The 23,760-nt window shown below is 38.1% G+C and overlaps 1 protein-coding gene across 1 annotated transcript in view; it reads left to right on the top strand.

The window, feature by feature from the left end:
- Window positions 1-23,511, top strand: part of HNMT (histamine N-methyltransferase) — a 35,931-nt gene extending 12,420 nt beyond the window's left edge. Inside the window, exons 3-6 of the mRNA XM_067742058.1 lie at window positions 10,898-11,005; window positions 12,042-12,172; window positions 15,496-15,589; window positions 22,752-23,511. Of these exons, the coding sequence (XP_067598159.1) occupies window positions 10,898-11,005; window positions 12,042-12,172; window positions 15,496-15,589; window positions 22,752-23,107 (689 nt within the window). The 3' untranslated portion in view covers window positions 23,108-23,511. The remainder of the gene's footprint in view (window positions 1-10,897; window positions 11,006-12,041; window positions 12,173-15,495; window positions 15,590-22,751) is intronic.
- The last annotated feature ends 249 nt before the right edge of the window (window positions 23,512-23,760 follow it).

The following is a 23,760-nucleotide window of genomic DNA, read 5'->3' as shown; positions in this document are numbered from 1 at the left end:
GTATTGTATTTAAAACTTTCAGTGAACGTGAAAGTACTCTTAAAGACAGACACAGTACAGAATGGAGAGACGTGAACATAATGCTACAATACTGGAGCCACTGTCATTAAAACCGAAATAAACAAGATTGTTTTGGCTAATTCAATAAGGCCTGAAACAGGAAAATGGGGATAATGAGCAGAGTGAAGACAAAACTATCATTATCTGCAGATGAAATGACTGTATACTTAGAAAAGCAAATAAACTCAGTTGTATAGCCTTAGAATTAATAGGAATGCAGTAATGGCCTGATAAAGGTAAAATAGGAAGAAAGCAATATGGTAGATCCACCTTTCTCTTTTTGTCAACATCTGAGTGTTTTTCATTTACAGTTTTGATTATTTTACAATGTACTAGAAAGTCTGTGGCATGTGGTTATGTGTAATTTTGCTGAAGGACAAGTTTGTATCTTCCCAGTTCTTGTGCCAGTTTGGGACACAGTCTCTTAGTCGATGAATATGCTTCTACTTGACATACACTATTGAATACAACTTTGCGATTTAAGACACACAGTCACAGAACCCTGGTGTAGGGTGTCTGCTGTCATCTTCATTTTATACATGGTGAACCTAATCATATATGCCACAGGGGGATTGGGGGTCCTAGAGATTGGGGTCAATGCCCAAGGTCTTCTGAGGCTTTGTCTCTATTGACAATAACAAACTGATAGGAGTGGTTAAAAAAAATACTGGATTGCTGAGCTACTAATATATTCAGTACAAAATGTAAGAAACCTATTTGAAGAAAAGTTCAAATTTTTACTGAGAACAATTTGAGAAGATTTAAAAAGCAAATATGCAATAGTGATGAGGTTACAGTGACATGAAAGCTTTCATGTACAAAAGGAAAGAGTTTGAAATGAAACGAAGTTTTCCTGAAAGTAGCGTGGTGTCATATATCAAGAACAGTTCTGATATTCATCTATCACACAAGGACCTTGTGATGCTCGTTGTTAAAATACTGACATACTTGGTAAATAGCCAATCCCTGATGTCCCAACACAGACCCCGCTGCTGCTTCAGCCTCTCCTCATAGATTCTGTACATCCTCCACCCACCCTGTACCTCAGCCCCCCACCTCCAAGCGTTCCAACAATTGGACTGGTCTTGCCTACCCAGAGGGCCTCTGAAAATGTTCTTTAGTTCTTTAGCCTGCATCCTTTCTCAGCAGCTAGCGTCTGACACCTGTTTTTTTGTTTGTTTTGTTTTGTTTTATATCACCAAAGATCAAGGATCTCATTCTAATCATTAATTCTGGTTCTTGGAATTAATCTGCAGAAAAGATTTTTGCACAAAAATTCACGGTTCATTGTCAGATGCCTCAGAATAGCAAAAAAACTTAAAACTAAGTATAACTATACATATAAAACTGTATATAAAAATGTATTTCTATGTATAAATACATATTCATATATATTTCCACATATAAATGCACACATTTATATTTTTTTAGATACTTTTATTTATATTATATATGAAAGGTTAATAATGAAATTGATTATCCCACATATCCGTCTTTGAGAATACGAATAGCACTTTCAAATAAATTTTGATATATTCATGGTTTAACTCTCAAGTGGGAAAGTCAAAATAATTCATACACATAATAATCATAATGGGTAAACTAAAGAAAATTATCTGCTCAACGGGGACAAAAACAACTTAGGAGAAAATAAACCAAAACATTAACCTTTGCTTTCTCCCGTAGTGAGATATTTATTTTATTTTTACTTTACACTTCTATGTCTTGAGTTTTCTATAGTATTAATTTTACAGCCAGGGACAGGAAAAATAAACCCAATTTAAATTATAATTTTATAGTTGATGAGAGATGATGGTAAAGAATAGACTCACTGACTTCTGACAGTTCCTTCAGCTAGTTGGCTGACGCCCAAAGCACTGTTCTGACACACGTTTTCATGACAATTTTCCTTTGGTTATTTCTGACTCACCGGTAATAATATTGCACCCATACGAATACTTTAAGAACAATCTCGCTTGTGTTGTAGCTTAGCAGATCTTTTCTTCAGAGCCCATCTGTTCTCCCGTGGCTGCTGCGAGGACATGGTGGCCATGGTGATGAGAGTGAGGGTGATGTGGATCAAGAGGATGGTGGTTGTCAGCTCTCTGGTCCTTCAGGTCCTTGATGTTTTCTGTTGATTATTTCTTGCTTTTTTTCTACAAGGGCAACAGCCTCTCAGACTGTACGCACGCTAGGGCTGAAAATTTTCCTCGGCAACATTTGTGTTTTAACCACTATTAATGTAGCGGGCCAATGGTGTAAGGGTCAAATGAGAGATCGTGAAGGTTAAGAGCATGTAAGAACATGGATGCACGCTGATATTGATGAAATCACACCAACTACGTGATAATCTTGGACTACCTTTGTCAGCTCAGGTAGTTTCATCTTATAAATCCCGTCTTTGGGCATGAAGAAGGTAGAAGAAAGTTGGTACTTTATTAAGGGTAATTCAATATAACTTATAAACATCATAATACGGTAGGTATAGAATTTACCTCTCTATGTATGTGATGCAGTAGCAAATATCTTTATGTTTCAAATGTATAAATTGAAAGGTAAGGCAAAACGCAGTCTTTTTGAGTTGTTTATGAAATATCTCTACACGTCAGTGTTCATCACCCTTTGGGACATTTTCTCTATGTTTGTGTCTCATAGAACATTTTGGTAGCATGGCTTTTCTTCTGAAGTTGCAAAGCAATCAGGCAGTATTGTTCCTGGGCCAACAGCCGGAAGACACACGAAAGTAAATGGCAATGCCCTTTTGGCTCAGAATTTATATTTATAATCCCTTTCCTGAGACTCTCCAGCTATTTTAATATTCTACTCTTGTCTTTCCATACTGACAGAACTGCCTCCATACTGAGGCTCCCATGGGACAAAAGAGAGAGAGAGAGAGAGAGAGAGAAAGAGAGAGACAGAGACAGAGACAGAGACAGAGAAAGAAAAGAGAAGGGATCTCGTCAAGAATCTTTTATCTTTTACACTGCAGCTCAGAATCAGATTGTTCTTGTTCTGGTTGCAAACCCATAGCTGAAATTATTTTTCATCACTAAGCAGAGAGTTATCTGGGCAATTTTTCTCCCTAGAAACAATTTTTTTGTGCCTGATACTCTAGTAGAGGGAAAAAGGAAGATTGTAATCTTAATGCAACTGTAATAGAATAAAATTTTTCCTGCTGATACTCTAAAGAATTCACTTTTTTTTTTTTTTTGCGGTACGCGGGCCTCTCACTCTTGTGGCCTCTCCCGTTGCGGAGCACAGGCTCCGGATGCGCAGGCTCAGCGGCCATGGCTCACGGACCCAGCTGCTCCGTGGCATGTGGGATCTTCCCAAACACGAACCCGCGTCCCCTGCATTGGCAGGCAGACTTTCAACCACTGCGCCACCAGGGAAGCCCTTCACATATATTTTGATATTAGAAATGAAGCAAGAATAGACGGAAATCAAATGGCTGGAGATAACTTGACCAATCTTTAATCCTCCATTTTCTTGGCATGGAGGATGTTCTTATTTGGGGCAGCCCCAGGGTTCTCAAGCTGGGCTTTGTGTTTCATTGAATGTAGCTCAGTCAGAAAGACAAGCCATCACGAATACATGATGAGTGCTCTTTCACAGTGTCATTTTATTACGGAGCTGCCCATTTAGAAAGGCAAATCTTCATTTCCTTCTTTCCCAGTCTCCTTCAGCCTTCTCTTAAATGTCACCTTTTCCTGGAGGCTTACATGACCACCCAACTGAAAATCACAGAGCTTCCCCTCATGGCTTCCCCTGGCTATTTTTTGCCTTGGTTTTCTCCACGGGACTTATCATCATACATAACGGTTGGATGTTTTGTCTATTTTATTCATTGCTGTATCTCCAGTGATTAGAACCTAGCATTTAGTAGGTGCTTAAAAATATTTGTTGAGTTAATGTATAATAACTTCAATTTATTGAATTATTACTATATATCATGAACTGTGGTAAATTATCTCCATATAATGTCTTTAACATTCAGAGTGACCCTGCAGAGTAGACCATATTATCCCTAATTTACAGATATGCAATTTAAAGGGCAGAGATATTAACAAATTTGTATAAGATATTTCTAGTGAATACTAAATTTGAGTTCAATTTTCTCTATAGCCTCTAACTTTTCCTTTTCATATTTTTGTTTTCCTTTTTAATCAAATGACCTTGGATTTCAAGCAAAAAGGCAACATTCCTCTGCTATCTCATGAAATATATCCTTGAAGTTCAGGGAGTGGAGAAAAGTTGTCTGGAAGATAATATCCCCACCTTTTCCCTATTTTTGAACTTTTTTAAGTTCCACTGTCAGGTTTCAATTATATGTTGTTCTTCAAATATAGGTATGATGCATTTAAAATATGGCCCATATGAAAGCAAGATATTATAACCACAAAAATATCTGACTGTGAAATTAAGTAAAACACTCAACTTAGGTCAGAAAGGAGACATGGGAAGTCATACTACAGGTGTAGCTGATTTGAGGGACGGAGTAGTACAAAGGAAAGAGATTTGCAAGGAAGGAGATTTTAAAAATTTAGTTTTCATTTAACTTCCCAAATCAAAAAGTCAGGACAGAAAATAATACAGGAGTGAACAGAACAGAAAAAACAAAACAAAACACCCACAACCCAGCCTAATAGAAAAGAACCACAAAAAAACAAAACGAAAAAAAAACAACCCACAACTCAGCCTAATAGAAAATAACTTTTGATTCATGCTGACACATGTTTGGATTTTCCTAACTTTGCTCAAGCTCCACGTATTGATCAACTGAGAAAATCAGTTACATCATCATAAAATGCCCAGACTCCAAAATCATTAATTTGCTTTGCTAGTCACAAAAGGGGGTGTGGGAGGGAAGGAAAGAAAAGAAAAGAAAAAAAAAGAAGGATGGTATATTGGAAAGAGTTTGCTTAATCCCTATAATTTTTCCATTTGTCACAGGAAACTTTGCAGATTTTGTTCCAAAGCTTTAGGGGAAAACATGCAATAATAAGGCTTTAGTTAACTCAAACAGCTGCTGGCCTAAAGGCTTAGGATGTCATCAATAAGTAGTCTACAATTGCCAGAACTATGACCAAGCAGTGCCTAACCAGAGATCATATATGAAAGGAGACTGACTATAAAATGAATAAGTACTCCCTTACTCCTCTTAAATATTGTTTTCTGGACCTGAAAGTTAAGATTTCCAGAAGGCTCTGCGATGCACAATAAAAGCAGCAGACTGCTGGCTTCCACGTTTCTTTTGTTTACCCCTGAATTTGTGGAGAATTTCCGAATTATTTGACTGATTCATTTCTAGTTTACTTTCCCCCATTCGTTGGGCATATTAGTTTGGCTTGGGAGCTCTTTAAAAGCCTTTACAGGGCATTTAACATCTGACACTGGAACACATTCATAATGTTATGGCTCCTATTCAGAAGGATCCAGCCGGGAAAGAACAAATGATCTTCTTTCTTTCTTTCTTTTTTTTTTTTCATTGTTTGAATCTCTTTACTGCTGGCTCGTGGTACTATAGGGTCTGATAACCCCTCACATGCTTTTCAGTGATTAATGATCAACCTGCTCAGTTGCTTAATCTAGCATTTTAGAGTCCTTGATACTTTTTAACAAACTCATTGGAATCAAGCCTTTGCTAGTGAATAAAATAAGTGCATTAAAGCAATAATTCAGATCAGGGAACACAAGGTTTTATCTGTGTTGCCAACTCCAAACAAATAACTGGCAGTTTCTTTTTTTTTTTTTTTTTTGTTGGTACGCGGGCCTCTCACCGCTGCAGCCTCTCCCGTTGCGGAGCACAGGCTCCGGCCGCGTAGGCTCAGCGGCCACGGCTCACGGACCCAGCCGCTCCGCGGCATGTGGGATCCTCCCGGACAGGGGCACGAACCCGCGTCTCCTACATCGGCAGGCGGACTCTCATCCACTGTGCCACCAGGGAAGCCCAGCTGGCAGCTTCTGTCTGAAGGATTCTGATGCTGCTGCTAGGCTCTGTGAGAAAGCCTGTAGTTAGTGATGTGTGGAAGAGTTCATGCCTAAGAGTCAGTCGGATGAAGTGAGGCAGTGAGGGGAGAGTCTTCCTGGCAGAGGAGAGAGCACAGACAAAATGTAGGGAAGAGTCATGATGTCGATGGCGGGGGCGTGGGGGAGAGCGAAGCGTAGAAATACAAGAAATTCAGGGTTCCTAGAGACACGAGTTTCAAAACATGAAGTTGTGAGAGATGAGAATAAGAAAGCAGGCAAGGTGGTCTGTGCTCAGTTAAGGAGTTTGGACTTAATCCAGTTTAGTTCTAATGATTAGTCATTAGAAGGTTTTAACCTCAGAAATATTGGGCTTGCTTATTAGCTCAGGGTTTTAAATGGTTGTTGTAGTGATGGCTTTGAGGGAGACAAAGTTCAGCAGAGACAGGCTGAACTTTTAGGTTATTATTTTAGTATTCCAAGAGATAGGTAATTTGGGCCTAAACAAGGACATTGCTAGTATGGATGGAAAAGAGAAAGTAAAGAAACATTTAGCAGGAAAACTTACAGGTGGCCAGGGAGGGAAGATGAAGAAAAGAGCAAAGCTTTGATGTCTGGATGGAAAGTAAACAGGATAGGTGATGTATCAAGAAAATATTTGTAACTAAATTTATTGAGAACTGAATGCTACATGTTTAGACTGTAATACTACAGAACATCTGAACTACCTCTCTACTGACTCTCTTTTATGGGGGAAAGAGGTTCATATAATTTTTTTTAATGCATTTCTCTTATTTCTGATACAAGAATGCAAACTACATATGGTATGAGATCGAGGAATATATTGTCTTATGGGAGATCTCTCTCTCTCTCTCTCTCTCTCTCTCTATATATATATATATATATATATAAAATCTCACAATAAGAAATAATAGAGTCTGTTATAAATAACAAACATAACACAGAAAATAAGTGCCTTACGAGCGTGGTGACATTGTTTATTGTCAAACCCAGGATACTTTTAAGAATGAGAGTGGGAGGGAGTAAAAGGAGTAAAATTATTACAGTTTTTTGAAATATTTATTTATTGAACAAATTGTTTTTATTATATCGGTCAATTTATAAAATAGTTCTTTTATGTCATCAAAAAGTTTATGAATAACAAATGTTGGCAAGGATGTGGAGAAAAGGGAACCCTAGTACACTGTTGGTAGGAATGTAAATTGGTGCAGCCGCTATGGAAAACAGTATGGAGATTCCTCAAAAAACTAAAACTAGAAAGATCAAATGATTCAGAAATTCCACTCCTGGGTATATAGCCAAAGAAAACAAAAACACTAATTCGAAAAGATACATGCACCCCAATGTTCACAGCAGTATTACTTACAATAGCCAAGATACGAAAGCAACCTAAGTGTTCATCAACAGTTGAATGGATAAATAAGATGTGATACATATGTCACCATGGAATATTACTCAGCCATAAAAAAGAATGAACTTCTGCCATTTGCAACAACATGGATGGACCTAGAAGGTATTTGTGCTAAGTAAAATAAGTCAGACAGAGAGAGACAAATACTTGGTTATCACCTATACGTGCAATCTAAAAAATAAAATGAAAGAATGAATATAACAAAACAGAAACAGACTCCAAGAGAACAAACTAGTGGTTACCAGTGAGGAGAGAAAAGGGGGCAGGAGCAAGATAGACGTAGGGGATTAAGAAGTACAAACTACTATGTATGAAGTAAATAAGCTATACAACAGCACAGGGAATAAAGCCAATATTTTATAATAACTACATATGAAGTATTATCTATAAAAATTTTTAATCATTCTGTTGTACACCTGAAAACTAGTATAATATTGTAAATCAACTATATCTCAATACAAAAAACTTTAAAATATAGTTCTTTTTTAAAAAGTATTTTCAAAAATAAAATTGCAGTGATAATATTTTGTTAGAAATTAAAGAAACTTGGGAAACAAAACCAGATGGGACATTAGCACCAGGAGCAAGTACAACTGTCCCTGGCAAACAAGAAGTGTGGTCACCTGACTTATGAAGTCAGAACTGCATTTTACGTGCTACCCGCTGAGGAAATAATTTCATTATCTCCTCTTGTTGTTCATTCATTTCTTCTAGGGACCCAGCAGTGAACGCACAGAAGGTTCGTGTCCACACGTGGGCTCACGCTCTATAGAGGTTGTTACATGAACCTACGGGTTCCGAGTCTCCATTGCAATTCTGGCAATGTGTCCTCTGTCATTGCCATAGGAGGCGGGACTGGGTGGCTCTATGGTAGAACATTCTGCAGGTTGGGAAAGGGACAAGATTGGAACGAGCCCTGGGGATGTGCTAGATACATTCTTCCATTTGGGTAGATCCCACCATCTTAATTTTAAAATGTTGGGTTTAGGAGTCTCAGTATTAATGATTTTTTTAATCTAAAATATATGGCTAGGCACATAGCACAGGGAGATCAGCTCGGTGCTTTGTGACCACCTAGAGGGGTGGGATAGGGAGGGTGGGAGGGAGGGAGATGCAAGAGGGAAGAGATATGAGGACATATGTATATGTATAACTGATTCACTTTGATATAAAGCAGAAACTAACACACCATTGTAAAGCAGTTATACTCCAATAAAGATGTTAAAAAATAACAATAATAAAATCATTGCATGCTAATAGAAAAAATAAAATAAAATATATGGCTAGGCTGATAGAGGCAAGAACAGAACTTTTGGCCTCTGGGCCTTTGGGGCAAGCTGGAATCTCTCTATTTCTCATTAGCCCACAGATTTTCCTATCAGCCTTTTGCCTTAGTTATCTTTTGTACCCTCCAAAAATAATTACTGTAGAGAAAAACTTCCTATGTCCTTTTAGTATTTGGTGTTTTCCTATTTCTTAGTATGAAGTTGTTAGAAAAACAAACACTTCGGAGTCAGACAAGTATGCCGTAAACTTTAGGCACATTAATGTCCCCTCGGTGTCAAATTACTCAAATCACCTTATCTAGTTGGGAACAATACTGTGGCGTTTGTGATAGCATTGTGGTCAGGATTAAGTGAGATGTTTCAAGACAAGTGCCTAGCACAGTGTTTGACAAATAATAGGTGGCCAATAAATGACGGCTAGAATAACGATTAAGGAAGGACTAAAAGGTGTCAGGTCCAGCTATGGAGAAAACTGTCACATAGGCTTCTTCATCCTCTGTTTCAACTTCCTTCCCATATCTTCTCCCCCCAATCCCCACTGTCTCCCATTACCAGTACTTGGGACTCTCATTATACCATTAGACGGCCCTCTTTTCCAAGTCTAGCATCTTTTGTTACTGATTTATCTTCCTCATCTCCTTCTTTTCAGACCTCTCAGTCTTATGACCTATGCTTTTTCCGCCCGCCATATCTAACCTTGTAAAGGTTCTGTTAATGCCATTTATGCCAAAATGTTAAAGACTAATGTCATTTTCATATGCTAGTCTTGCCAGCACATAAGTCTGTTTTAGTGAAAGTCAACATGATAACTAAGAGAATAAAAGTGCAAACTTAATTTGGAGGCATCAGTAATAGGGAAAGAAGAGAGATTTTTAAAGAGAAGGACTCAATGATAACGATAAAAATAACGAACAGCTAACATTTATTAGGTGCCAACTCTATTTTGCACCGTGCTTTATAAGCATTGCCTCATTTAATCCCCTCACCCAATAAACTATGTACTATTAATATTGCTGTTTTTCTCATGAGGAAAATGCACCTTGGAGAGATAAAGCAAATTTCCAAAGGTCATAATACCAAGTAAGCGGGTCAGACAGGTTTGGAACTCAAGTCTATCAAACTTACCGTCATCTATCTCTCTTACATAGTCACCTACAGGCTAAATTTTCATCAGGGCAGGTATCTATTTGCTCCTCTTATCATCATTTGCTAAAGCCTGGTGTAGCGCCTGGCACATAGTAAATAATCAATCATTGGTGCATGAATTAATGCATAAATATCAATTCTGCCATAACTTCCTCTCCATTTACCTCTCTGGGATCACCTCTTGCATGGAGACACTGCCTTGCCTAACATTCCAAAACTCTGAATTGCCAGTAGTCCCACATATACGATTCTGTTTCCTGACTTCCTGTCCTCTCTACCTGCAATTCCCATTTCCCCAGAAGTCCCTGGGCTAACTTCCACTTACCCTGTAACAGGGAACTCAGGAGTGATCTGCCATGAAGCTTTCCCTCTCTCTGGCCTCTCCTCCTATCCTCTCCCTCACTGTCTCCTTTCTCCTTCCCACCTTGGTCAAACCCAGCCAGAGTTCTTTCCATGTCTGTCTATACCACTAGACCATGGTGTTTTTGAGGGCACATGTCTGATATACTTTTTTATCCTTTTTTATACCTGACATATTTTGTATGTGACATATATTTTGTATGCATCTGGCCTAGCCTAATTGATCAATTCCATGGCATGTTTTTTTCATACTTAACATCTCTGAAATTGATATACATCTTCCAGTTGATGAAATCTTAAAATTATAATTGACAGTGTTTTTTCTGATTTAGTGATATAAAAAGAAGAGCTGTTTGCATCCTATAATGAAGGGCGTCTTAGACTTACTGTAATATAATAATTCATATTAAATAAAGGCTATATGAATGAATGAATGAATGAATAACAATCACAGCCCTCCTCAAATCACATTATTCTTCCTACTTACAACTTAGCTGTTCTGCATCATAGACATTGTGGCAGGGCAACAGCTGAGTATTCTTCTTTATTTATGCTGGGCTTTCCTAGAGATAATAAACTCGTTCAAATTATTCTGACTCATTTCTTTCTGGACTGAGGTGATCTGTTCCCTATGCTTTTCTTCCAGGTGAAATTGATCTTCATATCCTCTCCAAAGTGCAGGCTCAATACCCAGGAGTTAGTATCAACACTGAAGTGGTTGAACCAAGTGCTGAACAAATCTCCAAGTACAAAGGTACTTGTAATCCATGGTGCTGTAGATCAAATTCTGTTCTGAAAGGCCTGTCATCCCAAATGTGTCCCTTCAATCATTAACAACACAGCTGCTGTGGTATGTTCTTTGTAAACTTATTGAGAGAAGAACCTGATTAATTTGTTTTCTTGGCAGGAATGACGAAACATCTCAGAATATAAATAGTGATGAGAATCCCCCCCCTTTTTTTTTTCACTGACTCTCCATCCCTCCCCTGGTCATCAACTATTATTTTTGATATTTATTCTTAGAGACAGAGTCATTAATTCATTCAGAGGTATTTAAACAGAATCCTTGCCCTTAAAGAGCTTACATTTCATTGCTTACAGCAGGAATCAGGAAACTTTTCTTTAAAAAGGGCCATAGAGTAAGTACTTTAGACTTAGATGGTCTCTGTCACAACTAATCAGCTCTGCCACTGGAGCCCCAAAGCAGCCATAGACAATACATACACTAATGAGTGTGAGTATGTTGCAATAAAACTTTATAAACACTAAAATCTGCATTTTATATCATTTTTACCTATCATGAAGTATTATTCTTCTTTTGATTTTGTTCAGCCATTTAAAAGTGTAATGGCACAAGATATGAAAGAAGCATGAAATCAGAAAGTAGTGTATATTTTTAGCTTGCAGTCTATTTAAAAATAGGTGGTGGGAAGATATGGCCCATGCCATGGTTTGCTGATTCCTGACTTACAGAATCATATCACCTGTCTTACATCAATTTTCCATTGATAAAATTCACCAGTTGATTTCCCATTAACACCAAGATAATAGTACCTATGTCTGATCAGGATTCTCATAATTATTTCTCATTGACTCCATTCTCTAATTTCATTTAACACTAGAGGGAAAACGAGGATGAACTCTTTGGTCTTCTGGAGATTTATAAAAAGGAAAAATGTGCTTTATATCTGCTATGTATATAACACTGATTGCATTAAAATTCTAAATGGAAATGTGTTCCGAATTTGCAGTTAAAATTGATGGTGTGCCACCTCTTCTCCGTATTTTAGAGCTTGTAGCCAAGACATCAAACCTCGAGAACATAAAGTTTACTTGGCATAAGGAGACATCATCTGAATATCAAAATAGAATGATGGAGAAAAAAGAACTTCAGAAGTGGGACTTTATTCATATGATTCAGGTAAGAAATATTTATTGTTATACACTCTCAGAAGAAAGATTTTTCAGAAATATTTCAGAGTACCTAATATTTTAACTTTAAAAAGAAAAATGAAAATCTGATTTCTGATTTTACAAGTGACCATTATCTGTCCAAATTGAAGTTAAAGATGTTGACAATACTAAGAGATTCTCTGTAACATTTAAAAACCCAGTTTTCTCTATGCAAAATACCCCCATAGTTACTGATTTTTTTTTCAATGCTGGCTTAACTTTTGTGGGATTGAAAGTTCATAGATAGTAGAGTGTAAAACATCCTAACACAATTCTCCAGTAACTCTAATGGTCTGGATGGACCAACATCCCAGAGTTTTTCTGAATCCTCTTGTTTTTGCCTTCTTTTGATGACCTGGCTCATGTGCACATGACAGAAGGGCAGGCTAGATGATTTCTCAGGTCAACAAAGTGTTACTGACATTAGTCAGTCATTACATAGGAATTTATTTCCATGGTCCAGCACTTATAGTGTATTTCTTAGAAATATGATAGTGTATTTCTTAGAAATACGATAGTGTATTTCTTGGAAAGGGGGAGACAATTCAGTAGGTGGTATGGGGACATACTTCCAGAGGTCACTGACATATCTGGATAGCATATAGGTGTATAGGCTTTGGGTGTTGGCTACCATTAAAAGATGTGTATATTTTAGAAATACCACGATGAACAACAAGATGCTTTTTGCTTTCTATAGTCCACAAGCACAGTCATCCCAAAGGAATAAAGTTTTTAAAATCATAGGAAGAAATGACTCCAAGATCAGCATATCCAGGCAATCCTACATCTTTGCTTTCTTAGCGGACAAAATCTTTTACCTATAAGGGAGTCCTAACATTGCTCAGCAAACCTATGTTTCTCTACTAGACTTACTTTCCCACCTTCTCAAACAGCTGGCCCTTGAACAACACAGGTTCGAACTGCGTGGGTCCACTTATATGTGGATTTTTTCAATAATAAATGCTACATGACTGGACGCAGAACCCCAGAAACAGAGAAACTGCATACAGGGAGGGCCAACTCTGTGTTATGTGTGAACATTTGTGCACAGAGCGTTGGTGTTCCTAACCCCTGCCTTGTTCAAGGGTCACCTGTATAACTATCTCATACCTCCCTTTCTCTCCTTATACCTCCTGTAATCCCTCCTCCACCACTCATTTCCAACTGATGACCTCACGTCCTATTCTGTAGCAAAAAGAGAAACCATCAGGTAGAAAATCATCTTTCACTCTCCAAATTTACAAACATAGCTGCACCTGTACGCACCATGTCTTTCTTTCCCCTTATTACAAAAGCCTCCCTTTATCAAAAGCCAGTCCCTCCACGTATGCTCTGGATCCCATTCTTATAAAATTCTTCTTCTTTTTTTTTTTTTAGCATTTAAAAAGATCTGTATTCTACAAACATACCAGTGAATGCTATAAATAAGGGAATATGACATAAAACAAAATGAAAAATATATGTGAGACTGTTCTCTTTAGTGTACAGAATTCATGGCAGTTGCTGCACTATCTAGCTACTTAAATAGATCTATATCTATAACTATATTTATATCTATATCTATATTTATATATATATATATAATTCTTATATAATGTTGCAGCTTCAGAGATCATTCACCAGTTTCTCTCAAAAGCTCCACGTCTGTTCTTTCTTTCTTACAGCAACTCTGCTTCCTCTACATTACTCCTCTGTCCCTCTCCATCTACTCTGCATTTTTCTGTGCTATTTCTCTGTCTCTCTATTGCTCCTTGCGGTCCTAGCATTCTCATGACATCCTTCAACTTGATATTCATAATCAACTGCAGAGATTCTGTGTCTATTAGATCAAATTTCAGAGCATCTGCTATGACCCGCCTCCTCTTTTCAGCCAGGTCATGTCAGGGATGGTTAGCCATCTTGTGGCTGCATCTGGGTGCCTGTCTATGTATGGTCCCTGTGATGAACAGCATGGAGTGACATGATACTAAATACGGCCTGTGACGCTGCACAAGCTGTGTGCAGCTCCACTGTATTTCATTCATTTGTGTGAGAGGGGCATAGCTTAGGTTGTTTATGCTTTACGCAATAAATTCTATCATGGCATCTACATAAAACATTGAATTCTTGTTTAAGAGAGCTGAAGATGAGATGTAAGAAGTGTCTATGGGGGTAGATTCCAGGGATGTAAGTCCTTAGGGAAAATTTTCTACTGCCAATCTTTAATTCCAAGCTCTATCGTGTTGGGTGGAAAGACCTCTCTCTCCCTGCACTTCACCTTCACCAGAGATGGTTCAGTTATTAAAAATGGGTGGGCTTACTTCACTCTGGGTCAGAAAGAGAAAAACAAATACCGTATGCTAACACATATATATGGAATATATAAAAAAAAAAAAGCTACTGGTGAACCTAGTTGCAGGGTAGGAATAAAGAGGTAGACATAGAGAATGGACTTGAGGACACAGGGTGGGAGGGCAAAGCTGGGGCAAAGTGAGAGTAGCATCAACATATATACACTACCGAATGTAAAATAGTTGGCTGGTGGGAAGCAGCCGCATAGCACGGGGAGATCAGCTGGGTGCTTTGTGACCATCTAGAGGGGTGGGATAGGGAGGATGGGAGGGAGGGGATATGGGGACATAGGTAGGCTTATGGCTGATTCGCTTTGTTGTGCAACAGAAACTAACACGGTATTGTGAAGCAATTACACTCCAATAAAGATCTATTAAAAAAAAAAAAAGGGTGGGCTGACTCCTAGCACCCTGGAACCATGCATGTAACTTTAGGCTTTATCCAGTCCGTTTCCCTAGAGAATCTGTCAACATCAAAACCTGTCACATTTTCCATGATTTTAAAAAAATCATCTGTGAGCCTACGGTGAAGCTAGTGCAAAGGGCTTAATTTTAAAGCAACGCTCCATGAAATGGAATGTTTCTACGGTGCCAGCACCATTTTTGCCCAGAACTACTAAAACTCACAAAATATAAAGTGAGCATTAGAATTCAGTGCCCCCATGTGGAATGCAGACTGTCTCGAGCTATAAATGTCTGTGTTAATGAAGCCAGAAAGAGTAAAGTTTAAGCTGTTTGACTCTAGTTGAGTAAATACCATAGTTTCCCCTCTCCCCAAATATTTTCTCACACTATTATTCTATGTCTATATATAACATCTTTAATTTTTAAATTTCTTAAGTGTTTTGTTGAATAAAAATCCACTCAACTTGAACATCAAACCTTCTAGTGAGTATTTAGTCCAAGCGACAAAGACATTGACATAGAAAAGCATCTCGTTTCTCTCTTCCTTCACTTCTAGATGCTGTATTATGTAAAAGACATCCCAGGCACCCTGAAATTCTTCCATAGTCTCTTAGCTACCGGTGCTAAGATTCTCATTACTCTTGTGTCCGGTAAGTTATTTTCCTTCAGCCTGAATTTTGAAACAATGATAGCGCATGGATACATGTGTTTGCAGGCAGCTGGTATATTTCATCTTCATTATGAAATTCCTCATTTGGCTTCTGATCAGAGTCAATTAATTAACACAGTATTAGGAAAATCCTTCTCAACAGCTTTCCATTTAGGAGTTCCAGTGGAATTGAATGTCTGTTTACTTCTTTCTCTCGAGCAAATATATCCTTGTTGTCTCTATATAAAAAATATTTATTTAACATACAGCAAATACAACGGATAGGAATGTTTTTAATGAGACTAAAAATAGTAAATATTTCTATTTACCTCCTTTTTGTCTCTTGAATGTCTTTCTCTTCTGTGATGTTTATTAATAAATATCAATAAAATAAAGGTTTAAATATTTGGGACACTATCCTATTTGATTAATTTGCATTTCTAGAGCCATTATCAATGTTCATTTAGGTTTTCTCAAATAAGTATCAAAAATGGTCCCCTTGTTTTGTTTTGTGTTGTCGTGTTATTTTCCAAAGAAGGCATTTGATCATGTCATGTTGTTTCCAATGATACAATAAGCACCACACAGAGAACATAAGTAAACAGATTAGCAAATGAAACACTGACATTGTTGCATGCATTAATTCATTACTTCTTTCATTCAGCAGTCTTTGTGGATTGTCCACACAGTGCTAGGCAGGTTCACTGCACGTACACAGCAGCCTCTATCTCCCTAAGCTTATACCAGACCCTGTACTCAGAAACCATAGGTCGCAAAATGCATTTATTCTTTTCTTTATAAATTTATTTATTTTTGGCTGCATTGGGTCTTCGTTGCTGGCCGTGGGCTTTCTCTAATTGCTACGAGCGGGGGTTACTCTTCGCTGTGGTGCGCGGGCTTCAGTACTTGTGGCGCCAGAGCTCAGTAGTTGTGGCTCACGGGCTCTAGAGTACAGGCTCAGTAGTTGTGGTGCATGGGCTTAGTTGCTCCCCAGCATGTGGGATCTTCCCGGACCAGGGCTCGAACCTGTGTCCCCTGCACTGGCAGGTGGATTCTCAACCACTGCGCCACCAGGGAAGTTCCCATGTATTCTTAAATATGAGGAATGGCTTTAAGGATGGCAAACATAGCTGTTGCCTATAATCCTGGGTTTGAACTCATGTGGGAGTTTGGCAAATGAGAGTTCCTGTACACAACCTCTTCTCTAAGGGAACATTTGATATACTATTTTTATCTCAGGTTAGTTAAAAATACTCATTTGTGTGGGAGAGTTCTATCTTACCATTTAGAAGGGCTTCTGTAAACTGGATGTTTCCCACCAACCTCTCTCTAAATTAGGACACTTGGGTAAAGCACTTTGTACTGCATTTAGGAATACAGAAGTCAATTTAGTTATCAACACTGAGGGCAGTCTATTCTTGATAATCTGTGTCAATAATAAAGAAACGGTGTTGCAGACAGAAATAGCAATTCATCCAGTAGTCATATATGTTTGATTTTAGGATATATTTCATATCAAATGAAGATCTACTGTTATATATATTTGGTTTATGCTTAAATATTTTCAGAAGTCAAGTATTGGAGTGTCAGAAGGCAGCTCTCTATGAGTCTATGCCTACCAATAAGAAAAAGCCAGCCTAAGGTTTAGGAAGTGGAATGAGCAGTCTACAAGCAACTGAGAATGGACTAAGTGCCCTTACGGATACAGTATTCTGCTGGCTACATCATGAATACGTTAATAGAATCCGTGGTTAATTGGCATCAGGATACGTGCAAACCAAAACAGGTCCAGTGAAATGCAGGATGAGACATAAAATCAAGAATGCTGAGGCGCTTCCTAGCTGTGTGAACTTGGTCTGTGAGTCTTAGTTCGTGCAAGGCCTATTTCCAGATAATCATACCTACATAATACGGCATCTATGCATACATTTAGTTCACAGGTACTATGTCTATATACACTCATGGGGAAAAACAAATCAAAGAAAGGGAGTAAAAGTGCAAAAACCAGTTAGCTTTCATAAAAAAAGGTATTTTGAGTCAAAACTTACTCATTCTGTACTTTGACGGTGGAGATGTTTTACTAACTTTTTCAGCACACAGCTTACAATTTTTCATTACTGCACACAGCAGTGGGAGGCAGGTATCCCAAAGAGGAAAACACTGGTAACACACAACCCTCTTAACTCCGTGCTCTTCCTAAGATACCAGCTCCTTACTTCCCCCTTCTACCCCTCTTATGTGTTACCTAGAGCAGTTTAACTCCCTTTTGCTCTGCCTCTCTGACCTGGATAAACCTGTGCACCTATAAACCCATCTTAACAACAGTATATTTCTCTGAGATAAATTCTGTTGGCCCCTCGGTGTGTGGAAGTGCCTATGGTCTTCTTTTTTAAAAATAGCAAGAACTGCTTTGTCGTATTAATAAAGCTGATATAAACATATGGGTCAACTTTCAGGAAAATAGAGCATAGTCAATTTCCAACAGTGAAAACAAAGTTAATCGCAAGAACTTTCCAATCAGATTTGTTTTATATCGTTGTCAATTAACATGTATAGAACTGATCCACATTTTTATTAGTCACTTTTTCATTTGATGATATCACTGCAAATCCCTATCTGCCAGACCAGTCTGCGGACAGCAGACAGGTTTGGGAAAGCTCCCCAGGTCTGCTGAGGTGCCTGATCAACTTCCTACCTTACCGCTGTAGAAAAACCATTACCCTAAACTACCTTCTCAGCCCCAACTTGAACCCCCATTCTTCATACTTGCCCAATGAAAACATTCCTTAAACTTGAATATTACCCTAAAACTTGAAACACCTACACCAAAATGGTTCACACTAGGCTCTGTTTATATCACATTTGTTGCAGTCACTTTCTAAATGGAATTTGCTTCATAATTACCCAGAAGTGAAGAAGCCTGTTTGTGTATTTCCTTTCTTTTGGGGCAATATTCTCATCCACAGCCTCACTGCAATACAGCAAACTGAGTACTCGACGCCAACAGAGTCAGACAAGCCTAGAACTAGTCACTAAATTAAATTTCTAAGAACGCTCATCAAGCCAGTATCTCACCTAAGCACATAATGGTATGTCCGGATTAACATCTTGCTCTAAAAGGTCATCTTCAATATGCCCCACAGCTAAGGCTTCTGCCTGTCCATCCGAGTCAGACACTGACCTGTTACCGAACTGATGCGTTCTCTCTGTGAATAAACTGAAGTACTCAGTTACTTGAGCACCATATGGACACCCATTGTTTGCAGTTTATTAGATTCTAAGATAATGAAATACGGGGTCAGTTTCTAGATTTAATTATGCAGGGCACCTAGCTTGGTTAAGGTGACAGGTGTATTCAGCATATTCAAACACAGCCTACACTCTTGGTCCCAAGTTGACTGCATAGGATAGTCGTGTAGATTTGGTTCATTCAGCTTTTATTGAGCTCCTCTAGTTGGTCACTGCTAGGCTCCGGGGTTTGCAAAGATGACTGTTACTCCTCTGCCTTTGAAAGGCTCCTAATCTAATGGAGGATTCAGACGTGTACATACTTTCAAAAAGGTGCTAATTTCCGATCAGAGGCAGATAGGGAATTTAAGGAGAGTTCCCGGAGAGCAAGAGGCTCTGCCTCTTATCTCTAGTCCCAGATCTTTGCAAAACCCTTGGCAACTAGAAGAAGACACCCAGTGAATGTGTTTGAATTGAACTGAATAATTGTTTATTATTTCTGCCTTATACTATCCCAACAACAGCTAGTTCTGAATGTCCATTCAAAAAAAGATACCATGTTTTAGCTAACATGATAGACATGGAATCAGAGAATACAGAAAGTTCTGGAGATTTGAAGATGGATTTAATAAACAGGAATAAAAGACTCAATAAAGAAGATACACATATTCACACGCACACAGTGCACACCGAAATAGGCAGAACAGAGGCTTTTCTCCAGTTCCTAAGTGTCCATTAAAGAGTTAGCCCAGCTCAGTAAATATTTATTTATTTATAACAAACAGAAGTTCCTGATTATAATGATAAAAGATTTGATTTGGGGATGAAAAAGAAGAGAAATAAGAAGAGGTGGATTTTTAAAATGAGGAGTATCCCACACTAAAATAATGTTAGTGGCATGTTTTTCTGCAAATGTAGTAGCCAGGCACTCCTTGAGAGAGTTGCTAATTAAAATGCAACTTATCTGGTTACAGGAGACTAGCCAGGAGATCAGTGACATTTTCTGTCTTGCCCTCTCCTTATCTAAGGAAGGAGGCAAATCATGGTGTGTTATTTTTAATAAGGGGGGTGGGGGTGAGGGACCTGGTTTATATCATGTTGAAAACAAAAGTAACACCATATGTTGTGCCCACCGAGAGCCATTATGATAATGTATCAGTCAGAAAGTTTCCAATTGCTCAGCTCAGAAATGGCACTGAGTCACAGAACACTGACACCAGCAAATTCTCTGCAATTAGTGTTTGGTTCTTTTTTCTCTGCCAGGGTGAAAAAAAAAAAAATGATAACAGAGCCTTTCCTCAACCACCGAAATATTTATTTTCTTGTAGTCTTGTTTGCAGGCAAATTCTTATTTAGGCAGTCACTGTCTTTGGAATGAAAGATTTTTGTAGTACATGCTCATGACCCTCATTTTTTTTTCCACTGAACTGAGGTTTTATTTTTTTTCTGCTTCATTCCAATTCCACCTTCTTCTAGAGCTTATCCTGTAGTTATCGTTCCCTCTTCTGAAATGTTAGTGGAACATCAATTATCTAGGCTACTTATTATTTACCATTTTCTGCCTTGGTTATTCTCTTTTGTTGAGTTAAATCAGGAGACTTTAGCCAAGTCCATGGATGAGGCCAACCTCCTATAATTATATGCAGAATTGTGTGGCTATATAGTGTTTGTATACTTTTCTGGAGAGCCTGATTACTTTGATTACATCATAAAGGAGCTTTCGGAACCAAAAAAGTTCACGCCTTTGAAATCTTAATTTTTAATCCTGGAAACTCATAGAGTTGTAAGTTCTCTCTTATATTGCTTTGGCCAAGGCCAACTTAATTTCCTAACACTTCAGCAGTGTTTACTACGTGCCAGTCATGGTTCTAAGTGCCTTACTTTATCAACTTGGTGATCCTTGGAACAATCCTATGAAGATATTCTATTATTATCCCTGATTTATAGATGACAAAACTGAGGCACAGGTTCATAAAGCTAGGAAGAGGAGAAGCCAGACTTCACACTCAGAAAGTCAGGCTTTAGAGACCACTCTTCAATGCTGCACATATCCACTATCTCTGTAACAGCCCACTATTAGATGCGTATATTAGAAAGTCCATAAAGAGCTGTTCTTTTGTTTTGATTTATTAGTATTATTACAGATTTCTGAAAAGCAAATTTGTCTTTTTACATTCTCAAGATTACAACCAGCAGAAATACATTATCAAAGTAATTCCATATAATATTCATTTATTTTGTAAGCACTTATTACACATCTGCCATGTGCTTACCATTGAGCAATGATTCACTTCAATTATCTCATTTAATACTTGCAGTTGCATTTGGGGTAAGTATGGTTATCTCTATCTTATAGATGAGAAAACTGAGGTTCTGGGAGACTAAATACCAAACCTCATCTCATTCATGAAGTGTCAGAACAGTCCAACCTATCTCTCCCACAGATGCTGTATCTCTTAGCTTCTATACTGGGCCAGGTTTTCAACTAAATACAACATACACTGCTAATATATCTTCTAAAGCTGGGGACAACATTTTTAGGACTCAACCTAGTTGTTACTGTCCAAGGCAGCATCCTGTAATTGTATAGACATAAGAGGCTACCCCATCTTTGGTCTGGGTAAACTACCATTGTATTTGCTGTGCTCTTTCTTTCTATTTCAATTTTTACTCTTAGACCCTTTCCTCTGAACCAGACTAACATAAACAACTGCCTTCCTCCTATCACCACCTGAATGTCCAACGGGGACCTCAACCTTATGTCTCCAAAACCAGATGCCTGATAACACATTTAAACATGTTCCTCCCTCATTCTTCCCATTTCCAATAATGGCAATTTTCTCTTTTCAGATGCTTGGGCCAAAATGACTGGGATCATCACTGATTCTTTTCTTTCTTTCACTATCCAAATTATTATTGTTAACAATATCCAAATCATTAGCAAATGGCATTGGATCTAGGAGTGTAATATATAAAAAATTCAACCACTTCTCATCACCTCCAATCTTGCTGGTGCAACGTAACATCATCTAACACCCAGATTATTGCAGTAGCTTTCTTACTGTTCTTCCTGATCTGTCCTTACGCCCCTATAGTCTATTCTCAATACAGAATAGTCCATCTGTGTGGCCAGAGTGACCTTATGAAAATGCAAATCAGGTTAAGTCACTCTAATATTGTGTTGTCCAATATGGAAGCCACAGTTGGCTACTGAAAGTGAAATGAATTAAGATGAAGTAACACTTAAAATTCACTCCCTTAGTCACACTAGCCACAGTTTACATGTTCCATAACCATAAAGTGGTTACTGGCTACGATACTGGACAACGCAAATATGGAACATGTCCAAGAGTCCAGAAAGTTCTATTAGACCACACTACAATGGCTTCTCATCTTTTTCCATATGATTTAGCACCCAGTCTACTCCTCACCATCACCCATACAACCTCCTCTCCTTCCACGCTCCCCTGTGTTCACTCAATTCCAATCTCACTGGCTTCCTGGCTAGTTCTTAACATGCCAAGCCTGTTCCTGCTTCAGGTCCCTTGCAGTTGCTCTTCTCTCTACCTGGAGTAATCTTCTCTCTGATATCTGTGTGGATTGCTGTCATGTCTCTGCTCAAAAGTCACATTATTAGAGAGACTATCTGCGACCACCTGATATAAAACAGCAACCCATCCAACTCTTTGATCCCCCTTATTCCTTGCTCTGAATTGTTTTTCATTAGCACTCTGCACCATCTGATATATGATTTATTTACTTATTTAACTTTCTCTCCTCCCACCCCCTTCACTCCTTGAACTGAGCTACACAAAGGCAAGAATTTCTTTCTTTTAAATTGACTGCTCTATTCCAAGCATCTAGTGTACTGGTTGGCAGAGTAGGTAAAGGAAAAGAAGAATAGCTGAAAGCATGAATTTTGTTCTGTTGCACAGGAACCAGTGGCTGGGACAAGCTATGGAAAAAGTACAGATCTCACTTACCCCGGGATGACCTCTGCCAGTGTGTCACGTCATCTGACCTCATGCAGATGCTGGACAAGTTGGGGATTAAGTATGAGTGTTATGACCTTCTGTCTACCATGGACATATCTGACTGTTTTATTGATGGCAATGAAAATGGAGACCTGCTTTGGGATTTTTTGACAGAAACCTGGAACTTTACTACAACAGCACCACCTGATCTCAAAGCAGAAATTATGAAAGATCTACAAGAGCCTGAATTCAGTGTAAAGAAAGAGGGAAAGGTTCTTTTCAATAACAGTCTGAGTTTCATAGTGGTTGAGGCATAAATGTCCACCATGAGAATGTATTCAAAAACTATAGTTTGAACAATTTTGATCATTCACTTATTTGTGCAGTAAAATTATAAATATATCTCACAATATAAACAGAGCATTTTCTCTGATATGTAAAATCTAGAAAATCCCAAGATATTCTTGGACTTCCATGTGGAATCATATATGACACTGCTGGTCTTATCCCATCCCTTCTATCGGTAAAGAGACTACATGCTGTCTACACACCACATAATCTGGAAAAATGAGACAACTAAGTTTCACGGGCTTATTGACAATAAAACCCTTTCCATTTGTTGATTATAATGGAATTTCCTGGAATACTAATAAAATATGTGCTATGGATTTTTAAAATACTAATAAAGTATATGCTTATTGATACCTTGGACATTAAGAAAGCATATGTTTATTGATTTTTCCTCTTCTGTGAAGAAGTATTTCTCTATGTGCATTTCTTTATTGTAGTTTCTTATTTTTATAGATTACTCTAATTAACTTTGTTATGTGCTGTCATTTCCTCCCACTTTGTTTTCTCTTTTAACTTTGTCTATGATTTTGTAGTGTTTTGTTTGTTTTCTGCTATACTGAAGTTTTTCTACTTTATTCAGTCAAATTTAGTTTTTTTTCCTTTTTTAATTTCTGGACTT

This window comes from Pseudorca crassidens, chromosome 6 (genome assembly GCF_039906515.1).
Source record: "Pseudorca crassidens isolate mPseCra1 chromosome 6, mPseCra1.hap1, whole genome shotgun sequence".
NCBI classification, from domain to species: domain Eukaryota; kingdom Metazoa; phylum Chordata; class Mammalia; order Artiodactyla; family Delphinidae; genus Pseudorca; species Pseudorca crassidens.
This window is presented reverse-complemented; position numbering and strand designations above follow the sequence as displayed.